The 14,356-nt window shown below is 46.5% G+C and overlaps 1 protein-coding gene across 5 annotated transcripts in view; it reads left to right on the plus strand.

Moving 5' to 3' along the window:
* SPART (spartin) overlaps nucleotides 1-14,356 on the plus strand; it is a 410,240-nt gene that overhangs the window by 101,698 nt on the left and 294,186 nt on the right. For all 5 annotated transcript variants that reach the window (XM_086935094.1, XM_086935095.1, XM_086935092.1 and 2 more), the window contains exon 3: nucleotides 8,316-8,513. In XM_086935094.1, coding sequence (XP_086791220.1) covers nucleotides 8,316-8,513 — 198 coding nt within the window. The remainder of the gene's footprint in view (nucleotides 1-8,315; nucleotides 8,514-14,356) is intronic.

Consider the following 14,356-nt stretch of genomic DNA (forward strand, 5'->3'; position numbering starts at 1 on the left):
TTCAGGATACACTGCTAAATGTATAACTTATACCAGTGACCTGCTAGCTCACACTGTTTGCCTGATAAATTTTCTTCACTTACCTTTACTTTTTCACCTTTCCCCTCCTTGCATGGCACAGGACTGTGCCCCAATGTAACCCGTAACACTCGGGTTATTTGTTGTATTTGTTTGATTATAAATTTATTGAACCAATAAATATTCTTTGGCCGGCTGGTCAAGGAATTTTGAACTATATAGAACCCCATTGTGATCTATATATATCTAACGGTTTTCCTATTTTTATAAAAAAGGGAGACAGCCCATTGCTATTCGATCTGCTAGAAAGGAGTATAAGGCTAGTATAGCGAAGGCAAAGAAAGCCTGGGATGAGCATCATTGGTCTGAGCTAAAAGTAGCCTGCGATAGAAACGATTCTAGGTTATTCTGGAGCATTGTTAAGTGGGGTAGTGAGGGGCAACCCGAGCCCCCAGGTAACAACGTTCCGGAAGAGGAGTGGGTAAAATACTTTAAAGTTCAGTATGCTGAGCCTAAACAGGTCCCCACATTGGTGGGTATAAGTTCAACCCACTTTAAAGCTAAATCCTTTAGCTCAAAAGAGATCATGGCGGCCTTGAGCTCTGTGTCCAGTGGGCGCGCTCCCGGACTAGATGGAGTTCCAGCGGACGTCTTTATCAACGATAAGGAACGCTGGTGTAAGTACATCTACCTTCTTATTAACGCTATTGCCCAGGGTGCAGAGGTACCGACATCCTGGCAGGGTGCGGTAATAATACCAGTGTTTAAGAAGGGTGACCGATCACAGCCTGGCAATTACAGGCCGATCAGCCTTATTGACACCATTCAAAAGATAGTGGGGCGTGTGATTGTGAACAGGCTGCTTGACTGGGCAGAGGAGAACAACGCTCTGTCACCTTTCCAAGCGGGATTCCGTAGGTCCACAAGCACGGTGGACCAGGTTTTCCGCTTTACCTTGTTGCAATGGAGGACCGTGGTACTGGGCGGGGGCAGTTTATACGCAGCCTTTGTTGACTTGCGGGCTGCCTTCGACCTAGTGCCACGGTCCAAGCTGTGGTCAGTCCTCAAGACTATGGGTGTTCCTACAGAACTATTGTCACTGATAATAAGACTTCATGAAACAAACTTTGCTAGGATTCAGTGGGGGTGACATGGTAAGGTGACTGAGGACTTCCGGGTTGAGTGGGGCGTCCGGCAAGGTTGCTCAATGGCACCCGCCCTCTTTACACTATTCATTAATGGCGTTGTAGCCCGTATGTTGTCTGCGAAGGTGGATGCTCCTTCACTATCTGACCTAAAAATGCCTATTTTAATGTTCGCAGACGACACGCTCATCCTATCAAAGACTCCGAGCGGTCTCCAGAGTGCTTTGTCCATCTTTGATCTATTCTGTGAGGAGCATGGCCAATGTGGCCAAAACAAAACTTATGGTTTTCAACCCCCACCGTAGTTTGAAATCTAAAATTACTATGAATGGCCCCCCTCTAGACATGGTGAATGCGTTCACATATTTGGAGATTCATATATCGAGTAAGAACAGATGGAGCCAGCGCATAGATCTTGCCACACTGAGACATAGACAACTGTCAGGTGCTATCAGTTCAGAGCATAGAAAATCCCTGACTAAACCCGTAAAGCCTGCTCTCCAGGTATATGAAGCAAAGGCTCTTGGATCCGCACTTTATGGTGCTGAGCTATGGGGGTTTGAGAAGGTGGTTGCACTTCAAACCTCGGAAAATAAGTTTTTCCGGGCAATAACTGGTGTACCTAAAAGTACTCCCTTGCTGCCCCGGAGGTACGATCTGGGCAGGAAAGCGGTTACAGACTTGGTCAGGCTTCGACCGATTCTGTATTGGCGAAGGCTCTGGACGACTCCTGAGCTTTCCCTTTATGCCGAGGGGTTCCGAGACATTATTAAGGCAGATGTATTTCACAAAATCGAGTGGCTCAAATCACTCAGTGTAATTTTGACTGAGCTTGGTATGATTTCACTTTGGGTAGATGCAGCGGGAACGCCTTTTCCGACTAAAAGAGTCTTAACAGAAATTTACTGGGAGAAGGTAGCCTCTTGGGGCTGGGGTAGCTCGAGTACAGGATTTATGGCTGGAACACTCCTAGAAGCTAAACTTTATCCCTGCCTGGAACCCTATTGGGACATCATAACAAGGCCTGGTGATAGAAAGCTCCTTTTCCAATTAAGAGCAGGTGCACTTCCCCTTGGAGTTTTGACAGCAAAATGGGACAGTGGAGCGAGCGACAGTTGTCCTGCTTGTGGTACCGCCAAAGAAACAATTGGTCATTTTTTATTTTCTTGCACAGACTATTCTGATCCACGGCGTACTTGGTTAACATCGATGTGTAAGAACTTGGGAACCACCAGCAGCACTGTTGTCTTGCATATTATACGCACTAACAGTCTGACATGGCTATCAATAGCTACTGCCAAGTATCTTGGATGGGCATGGTCGATCAGACAGAGACTGCTAGTCATTTGACTATACTCTGACCAACTAACTTGTCTGCATTCTATGCCTATGTTTATACCTATAAAATTGTTTTAACCAGGCACATTTTAATTTTTGTATTATTTTTAACAAATTGCTTACTTTGCACTGCTTCAAATTCCTAAAAATGGAATTGCAATCCAAGTCAATATTTGTAAAATGAATGCTTTAGTTTTTAATATAATTAACTGTAAATGTAATTGTATTTTTAAAAATGTTGAATGTACCTGCTTTTATGAGTGAAACCTCGAATAAAGCATACTTTGACTTTGACTTTGACTGACAGCATGGTTCCTGTGGTCATCCAGTATTGACACTTAGACCTCTCAGCGGACTGTATGAGTATTCTCAAGGAAACAAAAAAACCCTCAACCAGGATATCTTATGCTTTCAAATGGAAGAGATGGCCTGTAGTGCAAGGATAACGCTTATGATCCAATCAAGGGTCAGGAGCAATTGGTCCTTCCCTACCTGTTATACTTGGCGAAGTCCGGCCTACAAGATTCCTCCATCAGAGTTCACCTGGCTGCAATTACATCTTACAGGAAGTCTCCGGACCAAGGGTCATTCTTTCAAATGCCAGTGGTCAAGGACTTTCTGGAGGGACTCAAGAAGGTGTATCCTCCAGTAAGATCCCCTTCTCCACCTTGGGAACTTAACATTGTTCTTACTAAATTGATGGGTGCTCCTTTCGAGCCTATTCATGACGCCTCTCTGCAGCATTTGACCTGGAAGGCTGCTTTTTAGTAGCCATCACTTCAGCCCGCAGGCTGAGCGAGATTCAGGCGCTGTGCTGTAAGGAGCCTTGTACTGTATTTCATGCCAATAGGGTGGTGTTACATACTCATCCGAGCTTCCTTCCCAGGGTAGTCTCGGATTTTCACATCAATCAGGATATTACCCTGCCCACCTTCTTTCCTAAACCATCGACTCCTCCTGAGAGATCATTACATTCTTTAGATCTCCGGAGAGTACCGACATTTTACCTGGCCAAGACTCACACACTTAGGAAATCTGACCGGCTTTTCATTAACTATGGTTCCGCTAACACTGGTCTATCTGCATCTAAAAGATCCATTTCTCAATGGATTGTCTCTTGTATAGCTTTATCCTACCAGGTAGCTAACAAGACATTACAAGGCAAACCTAAGGCACACTCTACCAGAGGGAAAGCTTCTACCACAGCTCGAAATTTGTTTGCCTGATTGCAATTTGAATGTAATGGTTTTTTCATGTTCTGTATACTCTGTTGCTCGTCCGTGAGGTACTGGGTATGGCCTTGCTACTCTATTCATATATATGACTATTGATGAGTATCCCCTGGATGAGAAGGATTAGTTACCTACCTGTAATCCTAGTTCACATCCAAGGGTATACTCATCAAAGTCATAAGCGATCCTCCCTCCTCCCCGGACGAGCATTACTGGAGTTGTTATATATTAATTGTTTATACTCAGGTGTCCATACAGAATGCACCGTTCAAAAGAACTGACCTAACTGTCACCTGTGGTGCATGATGGGAGCAGAGGGTCTCCTTCAGGTCCTAAAGTCACGGTACCCTAACCCTTGGAAGCCTTAAAGGCAAGGTGGAAATTTATTAGGTGAGGATCTGCAGTTAGTAAGTTTCTATACCAGAAAAGATATTACCAAAGATAAGTAACTTTTTTGATATGTACCCAGAAAAGAAATCTAGTTAATAGTTGCACCAAGAGGAGGGTGTCAGAGGAACAGTAATTGGGTCTAGGAGTAAGACCTGTACTTTTGGAGAATCTAAACTCAGACAATTAAGCTGTATTTGGCTGTTTATTCGCACAACATTATGTGGGTTATTAGCTGATTATGTCCCTTCCCTGTCTACCTACATCATTCCTCTGCTGCTTTGTAGCTAAGTTCAGTTTGAAGAGGTTGTATAACATAATTCAGTTGGATTTGTTGGTCATCTGTTGGGAGCAGCTGGGTTGTATTGCCTGTGAGTTGTGTACATATTTAGCAATGTCCGCAACTGGCTGAAGATTGAGGCATGCACCACAAGCTTCCGTGAAGTTACTTTAAAAACTTAAAAAATTATTTATAACACGCACTATCACCATCGGTTTCTTGGCGCTCATTGACGTGAAACGGTAATCCAGGGTTTAGTCATAGGCAGCTTGAAAGAGCAAGGTTTTTAAAGATCTGCGAAAGCAGTCGTACTTTGGGCAAAGCCGTAGGGAAGGAGGTAGGGAGTTCCAGGTGGAGGGGGCCAAAACAGAAAAACTCAGGCCTCCATGTTTTTTCCTTTTGAAACGGGGGACTTCGAGCAGGTTTAGTGATGCTGAACGAAGAACTCTAGAGGGAATGTGGCGGGACAAGGCTGAAGAAATGAACAAGGGGGCTGAGTCCAAGAGTGCCTTGAAGGTAGTGCATGCAAGTTTGAAAATGCAGCGTTTAGAAACTGGAAGCCAGTGGAGAGTGCGGAGGAGGGGGGTAACGTGTTGATGTTTGGGCTGGCGGAAAATCAGGCGGGCAGCCTGATTTTGCACCAGCTGGAGTCGGTGGAGGTGACATGCAGGGATGCCTGCATAGAGAATGTTGGCATAGTCGAGCCTGGAGGTGATGAACGCGATGACCACTTGGGTCAAGGCCTCTTTGGTAAGAAACCTGCTGATCTTGCGGATCCGCCTCAGGTGGAAAAAACAGGCGGAGGTGACCGCGTTGATGTGCGGTCTCATAGAGAGATCTTTGGAAATAGTCACTCCCAGACTTTTGACTGTGCTCACAGGAGTGGGTGCTGTCCCCAACGATGTGGGCCAGAAAGTGGCATTCCATGGGTGGTTAGGACCTCCTACCAGGACGAGCTCAGTTTTGGTAGGATTCAGCTTTAAATGGCTGTGAAACATCCACTCAGCGATGGTCAGCATGGTGGACTGAAAGTCAATGCGGGAGGAAGGGTGTGAGTCGATGGGGAAGATTAGTTGAAGATCGTCTGCGTAATTATAAATTGTGACCGGGGAATTTCGGAGGGAAGCTAAAAGTGGTTGGAGATACAAATTAAAAAGTAAAGGGGATAGTGCAGAACCCTGAGGGACACCACAGGTAAGGAAAGTGTAAGAGGCAGAGAAAGAGGAGAGGTGAACAGATTGTGAGCGCTGGTGAAGGAAAGATCTGAGCCAGTCAAGGGCCAGTCCCTGCATGCCGGCGTTATGGACACGGTCGATCAAGATGGTATGATCGACCGTGTCGAAAGCCGCCGAGAGATCTAATAGGACAAGGGCTTGAGGGATGTTTTTGTCCGCACCTTTCCTGAGGGTGTCCATGACTGCTACTATAACCGCCTCGGTGGAGTGGAGGGGTCTAAAACCCGCTTGTTGAGGATCTAGAAAGGAGGATTTTTCTATAAAAGAGCTCAAACAGCGGGTAACGTAGGTCTCTAAGATCTTTCCAAGGTATGGGAGGAGGGAGATGGGCCTGTAGTTACTAAGTGTGGTAGGATCTGCATTAAGTTTCTTTAAGATAGGCAAGACAGCAGCACGCTTGAAGGACGATGGGACCTCCCCATTAGCAAGAGAGTTGTTGAGCAGTGCTAGGGGGGGGCCTGGACATGCAAGGAAGGCTTCTTTTAGGACCTGCGGGGGACAGCAATCATTAGGAGAGCCTGAACTAACTTTGTAGAGGAGGGAGATGAACTCTTGGTGAGATATAGGTGGAAACTCAGTCAAGATGTTGGTATTGGTGGGGGGGAGGGGAGGAGGGGTAGAGGAGGTCGGGGACGGTATATTATTTTTTATTGTAGTTATTTTTTCTATGAAATAAGAATTGAGCGAATCACAGAGGGTTTGGGTAGGTGGAGGTTGGGGGGTGACTCTGTCTGGACGGGAGAGCTCATTAACGATTGCGAAGATCTCTTTCGATTTGTTGTTAGAATTCAAGATTTTTTGTGAGAAATATGCCGTCTTGGCTGCCAGGATAGATTGTTTATAGGTTTTTAAGGTCTCTGTATAAGCAAGCTTGAGCTGAGGATCGTAGTGGCGACGCCAGCGGCGCTCCATTTGCCGTAGGGCAAGTTTGTCCGTTTTAAGTTGGTCAGTAAACCAGCATTGGGCATCATGGGGGCGCTTTGTTTTTATTCTTTTGAGAGGGGCGACTTTGTCGCTGGCCTGACGTAGCCAATCATTGAGTGTGTCAGCCTGGTTCTCTAGTGGGGACTGCGATACGGGTGCAGTAGACACTAGGGAATCGTGGAAAGCAGGCAAATTGGCCCTTTTCCAATTGCGAGCCATGAGATTCTTAGTACTGGGGGGAGGACATAAAGTATGCAGATGTAAATAGAAAGAGATAAAATGGTGGTCCGACCAAGAGCAAGGGACAACTGAGGGAGGGGAAATGTCGAGATTTGAAGTCCACACTTGGTCGAGGATGTGGCCCTTCTGATGGGTAGGGGTATGAATGTGTTGGGAGAGATTCATGGTTTTTAAAAGTTCAGTAAAGTCCAAAGACGATTGGTTTTCGTGGACATCGGATGGCCAATAGTTAAAATCGCCGATGACCATGATATTGGCATGATTGATTGCTAGTTGAGCAATGGCGTCGCTGAAGAGTTGGGGAAAAAGAGGCATGGAGTCAGGGGGTCTATAAACAAGAATACAAACAAAACACCATTTAGGGGAGGTGAATTTGAGTGCCAAATATTCAGTTTTAGGGATAGGGGTCATCGAGATCTCAGAAAAAGTATGTTCAGAGCGGATGATGGCCGCTACCCCGCCACCAGTTTTCCCAGTGGGGCGGTTGGTGTATATGATGTAGTATCCAGTAGGGATAGCAGCAAGAATGTCGGGGGCTGAGTCTTCGGTGATCCAGGTTTCTGCTAGGAGGAGGATATCAATGGAGCTCTGATGTAATAATTGAAAGATCTCGATCTGATGGCGAACAAGGGAACGGGTGTTAAGGTAATAAATTGATAATGAAGCAGAGATCTGAGGAACAAGGGGGGGGGAATGTTGGGAGAGAACCTGTGCCGAGAAGTCAGATGGTACAAGGATACCATATGTCAGACCCGCTTTTACGGCATGGGTCGGAATGGGTCCTGATGAATTAAGTCTCAAGAGGTCAGCGGAGGAGTATGAAAGAAAATGGGCATTACGACGGGGCCCTGGGCCCGTGCAGGCGCGGACGGGCGCAGACGGGCTTGACTTGTGCGCGACTTCGGCGCGAAGTCGGCGCTCCCGCTGCGCTCGTCCGCTGCGCTTCCTCCAGGCCGCCATTAAATACTAGAGGGGATGGAGCGCTAGACCGCTGACCTGCTGGTAATCTGTGCAGGGTGAAGGATGAGCACAATTTGATGAAGATGCTATTATGCAGAACTAATGACTCATCTTTGGCAGTTTTGTTTTAAGAAATCAAGATTGTTTTTACAGGGAGGGGAGGCAAGTGTTGGATGCTTTTAATGGCTTATTTATGGAGCACCAATAAAATATTCCACAGATGCTGGCTATTTGCTCAAAGGTTGACTCAACTTACCTGTTAATTTATTACACCCGACTCCAGAATTGCGATGCTTTTGTTATCAGCATGCCCAGGCAAAGGGCATTGAGGATTTTGGCATATATTAAACCATTTAGTTCGTTCCAGTTGATCATTTGAACCAGCAGCTGTAAAGGACACTTATCGTGAAAGGAAGTGATTCCAAAAACAATTTTGGCAGAGTTTCATGTCAGAGTTGGTTGTCTTGTGAAGCAGTTTCTACCTTTGATGTTATGTAATATTTCACTGAAACATCACTCGTTTCTTCTAAACTTATGTAACCTTTGTCTCTTGCAGGTTTGCGATTGGTTGTACCCTCTCATGTGTACTCAGTCACCAGTTCTGCGTTACAACACTGGAGTGTACATGTTTCCAGACGTGATGTCTCAAGTTGTTGGCTCTTATGTGGGAGTCGTACTGTCTGCAGAGCTTCCTGCTGCTGACCGAGAACTTTTTGAAGACCTTTTAAGTCAGATGTCGGACCTGAGAGTCCAGGTACTGAACAGTGTTTTTTCTTTAACTGTGAATGCCTGCTGACGATAAACCAAGGTATAAACAAACCACACTTTCTATTGCAGTCGATTTAACGGAATATGCAAAATTAACCATTGTCATCCTATTTTAAAAAGTGCACAAACGGATGTACATGTCTGAATAGCACTTAACTTAGTTTACTGTATAAACAATCCTTTGTATAAAAAAAGTCATATGGAGTTGTCCGAACAACAAAGGGTCGTATCTCATTTTAATCCCATTTCGACAAATCTGTTAACCATTATAACAAGCATTGGTAAATGCAATAACTGTTGCCTAGGTGATTATATATATATATTTTTTTTTTGTTTGTTTGGTGAGCAGTTGTGCAATATAATTTAAAGGAACACAACTAAAAGAGTTACCTTAGATAGAAAATGGCACTTCGAAATCACCAGGAGATTATATTCACACATTTAAAGCTGTAATACTGCTTATTTCCTGTTGTCTGCTGTTTGTTATACAAAGTGTACACATTAGCGCACACAAAAACACTCACACTACTGCAATAATGAATAAATATACATGGGCAGCTGTAGTAACACAGGATGGAAGAAACATTGCAGCACCTAAACACATGCATCCAAACATGCGCATATATACGCAAATGTCAAGTGCTCCCATGCGAACTGGAACGCACTAACATACACAGAAATTCACACGCTCGTACAGGTACACTGAAAATCACAAACATGGACGACCTCAGCACCACCCGACAAACACAGAGACACAGCTAGCACGTCTAAAAAGCATGCAGCCAGGGCACGAGTCGGGGGTACACGCTGATGGACGGCGTCCACCCACTTTTTTCACAGGGTGAATGTCGTCCACCCTGGCAAGAATTTGGACCCACCGAATGTGCTGAACTCGTCCCGGTGTAATTTTCAAAGACTGGGATACTTTTAGCAGCGCCTGCGCGTTGTCTGCTTTCTTTCTGCAACAAGCAACAACGTGCAGGCGGGATCAGGATGGGGATTTCTTATTTAAGACTCATGCTGGGCCCATAACAAAGGCCGAATTTGAGGGGTCATCAGGCCTCCTTTTGTTCTAGTCTCTTGGCTGGGACCACCCAGAAGCCTCACACCTGATGCAAATGAAGCGGAGGGAAATAAAGGCTCACACCTTGTTAGCACTTACACATACTTAAGAGAGGCAGCTTTTCACTTTGTCCAGTCCCTGTTTAGGCGATATGCATGCACTGTAAGAATATCTGATGCATTGGTCTTTTCCAGCAACAACAAAACAATTTGCATTTATAGAGAGCTTACTTCCCGCAAGGAGGTGTTGAAATAATTTAAGTACCACTATTTTTTCTTGTATAGCGCCACTCATTCCAATGCAGGGTGTCCGAGCGCTTTACATCAACACGTGCATTTTACATGTACAATAAATTATGTTTGGAAATGTATGCACTGGATGTATTAACACCTTCGCTGCGGCGGCTATTCTGCCGCAGCGCTAAGGGGGCGGGGGGCCGCGCGGTGCGCACATGCTGGTGGCGGAACCGCTCCGTCACCAGCCGCGGTTGAGCTGTGCTCATGACGGAGCGGATCCGTCATGGCCCCGCCCGCTCAATGGAACGCCCAGCGCAGGCGCAGAATCCGCGCCGCACAGGCGCGGCGAGCGGGTCATGACGGAACTGCTCCGTTATCAGTACAGCGCCACCGCGGCTGATGACGGAGCGGTTCCGTCATCAGCACGGAAAGAGTTAAATAAACCTGGGGGATTGCAAGGTGTAGAAGCCACATATCATCTTCCATAGTTCACTGTGCTATTATCCTCGCAACACGCTCAAACGTACACATGATAGACCTGCTAAATATATATGTGAGGGCTTTAGATCTGATGTCCCTTCTTGTGATGCCAATTTCTATGATGTCAATTCCTGTGATGCCATGAGTGATGTCATGCACTGTGATGTTGCGCGCCATGATGTCACTTTCATACTGCCTAACTAGGTTAGTCCCCCCACTTCTTTTTTTAGGACATGTGCCCTGCATGCACTGCACACAGACACTAACCCTTCACAAATATACATATACGCACTTACAAAGATGCCCAAAAATGATTTTCCGTGGTCAGATTGATTAAACATGCCCTCTGCCGCCACCTGCTGGCAATCCTGTGTAACGCATTGACTTTCTGTCGCCTCTGCCAGTGAACCCTTCTCTGAAAGTGATATTCAGGTAGTTTAAATCTGACGGTTTGAAACAAGAGGCTGCATCCTCACACCAAATTCACAAGGCCAGCAACGTGCGGCGCACAAACAGCAGGCTTGCATTAAAAAAGTTCCACAAAAACCGGATGACCACAGTACTTTAGCGACGAGATAAGAGCCCCTTTTAAGATATATGAACACAATGGATTTCACGCCGGCGAAACCTAAAAATCCTATGAGTGCTTTTGATAATTAAGGCTTCTCTTATCCAAGTTAACTGAGGAAAGCTGCTTGCTGTGCGTTGACGTGATGGATGATTGGATCACCACTTTCATTTCAAGGGTGGTAAAGATATTTATCTTTGTTTTTTTACTGTAGTGCCTTTATGTGTGGTGCATGCAGACCAAAAGATATTTATCTTTTTTTTTTTACTGTAGTGCCTTTATGTGAAGTGCATGCAGACCAAACGTAGGCATTGCATAGACCAAAAAAACCTGGCGTATAATGCTGTATCATAGTTAATTAGGTGATGCAGGTCAATGATGTCCGTAGATATTATTTATAGATTTATATAACATAACAAAACCTATCTGGGTAGCCATACTAGCATGTGAATTAGGGGGCATTTTAGAAAATGTCTTCTTTTTAACACTCTTACATTTGGAAGGCAGAAATGCATTGAACGACAACTGGTAATAACACTTGTTCTACTATCCTGTGTTCCCCCAAGTCTCCCAATAAAAACTGTACCTCACTTGTGTGGGTAGGCCTAGTTCCCCCGACAGGAAACATCCCAAAATGCAACATGGACAAAATCTGATTTTTTTTTTCCATAGAAAACTGACCCTTTTTTTTGCAATGTGTCTAGCTGTGGATTTTGGGCCCTAGCTTAGCCGGCACCTAGTGAAACCTAGCAAACCTGCACATTTTTTAAAACTAGACACTCGGGGAATCCAGGATAGGGTGACTTGTGTGGCTCTCACCAGGTTCTGTTACCCAGAAATCCTTGCAAACCTCAAACTTTGTAAAACCAAACACATTTTTCTCACATATCGTAAAACGTACTATTTTACAATGTGCCTGGCTGTGGAATTTGGGGCCTAGCTCACCCTACATCTAGGAAAACTTAGAAAACCCAGGTAATTTCTGCAAACTAGACACCCGAGGGACTTCAAGGATGTTTGGCTTGTGTGGATCCCCTTACGCTTTCTTTCCGAGAAACTCCTGCAAACCTCAAATTTAGCTGAAAAAAAACACATTTCCCTCAAATTTGTGTGTGAGAAAGTTGTGGAATCACCGGGATAGCACAAATGTCTTACAACCCAGCACTTTCCCAAGTCTCCTGATAAAAATGGTACCTCACTTGTGTGGGTAGGCCTAGTGCCCGCAACAGGAAATAGCTCAACACTTACTGTGGAGACTTTAAAATTATCGATCACAAAAAGACCTGGTCTTGTGAGCGGGTCACCTGCATCTTTGGGCTTGGGGGCCATGCAGGGAAACCTGCCAAACCCAGACATTTTTTTAAAACTAGAGCCCCAGGGGAGTCCAAGGATGTGTGGCTTGCATGGATCTCCCAACGTTTTCCTACCCAGAATGTCATGGAAACCTAAAATATTGAGGAAAAAAAATCACATTTTCCTTACATGTCTGTATGGGATCACCACACCGGCACAAATTTCCTACCACCCATCATTCCCCTTGGTCTCCAGATAAAAATGATACCTCACTTGTGTGGGTGGGCCAAGACCCTGCGACTGGGAAAGGTAAAAAACCTAGGGATTGAGGGATAGCACAGCGAGTTCTAAACCTACTCTGGTGCCTACCTTGGGGGCTTATGGGCTTGAAAATCCAATGCCTATCTGCCCTCAATGGGGACAAAAACAGCCAGAATATTCACCCCCAAAAGGGGAGTGACCCTTGCCTAGGGCCACTCCTCAAAACATTTTGTGCCATAATCCATAAAATCCATGGTGGTCTAGTGGCTTCTGCCCCCCTTGGCGACAGATGGGCCTAAAAATATAAAGCCGATCTGCACTCAAGAGGGGCAGAAATGGCCACAACATTCATCCCCAAAAGGGAAGCAACCCTTGCCCACGGGACCACTGCTTAAAACTTTTAGCACCATATACAAAATAAAATCCATAGTTTTCTAGTGGCTTCTGGCCCCTTGGAGCAGATAGGCCTCAAATTATAAGGCTGATCTGTCCATGAGGGTGGCAGAAATGGACAAAACATTCATCCCAAATAGGGTAGTGATCCTTGCCCCAGGGGCCATGCCCAAAACATTTATTATTGTGTACAGAAAAATCCCTGGTGGTCTAATGGCTTCTGATCCCTTTAGGGGCAGATGGACCTAAACATCTAAGGCTGATCTGCGTTTGGGGGAAGAAATGGCCAAAACATTCATGTCACCAGGCAGGTCGCTCCACCCCGCCGCACAGTACCACCTGTGCGACGCTGCCCTGAGCCAGCTGCTGCCACTCGTTACGGTTCGTGCCCTTGCATAGCCTCCTTGTTTTCACTTATCCCACTGTTGTATCCTGTTGTGCCCTTTTGTATTTCTTGTATTTTATTGTATTACTGTTTATTTTCTCCGTGACTGTGCCCTTCTTGCCTTCTGTACCCCCGCCAGCTTCCCTCTTGTTTTTCCCGCCGCTGCGTCCCCTGCGGCCTGCCCCCCTGTTCACCCATTTGCCGCCCGCTCCCAGCTGCTCCTCCCTCCCACCTCCCCTCTTATGGCTGCGCTGCACGGACGTGCCGTCGGCGCGCCGAAGGGATCGCGCCCAGCACCAGAACCCTTGGCCCCCGCGAATGCCATGACACCCGACACCGCTATGACTCCAGCATCCTCCTCGCACTCAAGGGCGGACGATCACGCACCTGCTGCCTGGCCACCCCAAAGTGCACCCAAGGACCCTTCTCCTGCTGGAACTGCAGCTTCACCAGCATTCGGCCTGCCAATCCACCAACCAGAAAAGAACCCAACTACCTCAGATGCATTCTTCTCAACACCCGCTCCGTCCGCAAACACGCCGTTGAACTCTGGGACCTACTCGACTCAACCTCCCCAGACGTCGCCTTCCTGACACAGACCTAGCTGAACCTCTCCTCGGCACCCGACATCGCCATAGCCATCTCGGAAGGCTACAAGATCACCCGCAGTGACCGCACCAACGGAGTAGGAGTAGAAATCGCCATCATCCACAGGAACACTCTGAGTCTCGACCAACACTGACGACACCCTCAGCACCGCCGAACACCTGCACTTCCAGATCCACACCGACCCCAACACCATCCTCAGAGGAACTCTTGTCTACAGACCCCCCCCCCTCCGGACCCCGACCACAGTTCAGTGAATCCATCGCTGACTCAGTCAGCACACACGCCCTCGCCTCCAAAGTCTACATCCTCCTCGGGAACCTAAACTTCCACCTCGAGAACAACAACACCAACTCCACAACCCTGATCTCCAACCTCGGACTCCGACAACTCGTCACAACACCCACCCACTCCGCCGGCCACACGCTTAACTCCATCTTCTCCGCAAGCCCCCACGTCTCCTTCAACCACACCACCGAATTCCACTGGACCGACCATTGCTGCATCCACTTCAGCTTTCGGAAAGCTACCACGTACCACCGCA

The sequence above is a fragment of the Lissotriton vulgaris genome, chromosome 8, assembly GCF_964263255.1.
Source record: "Lissotriton vulgaris chromosome 8, aLisVul1.2, whole genome shotgun sequence".
Lineage (NCBI taxonomy): Eukaryota > Metazoa > Chordata > Amphibia > Caudata > Salamandridae > Lissotriton > Lissotriton vulgaris.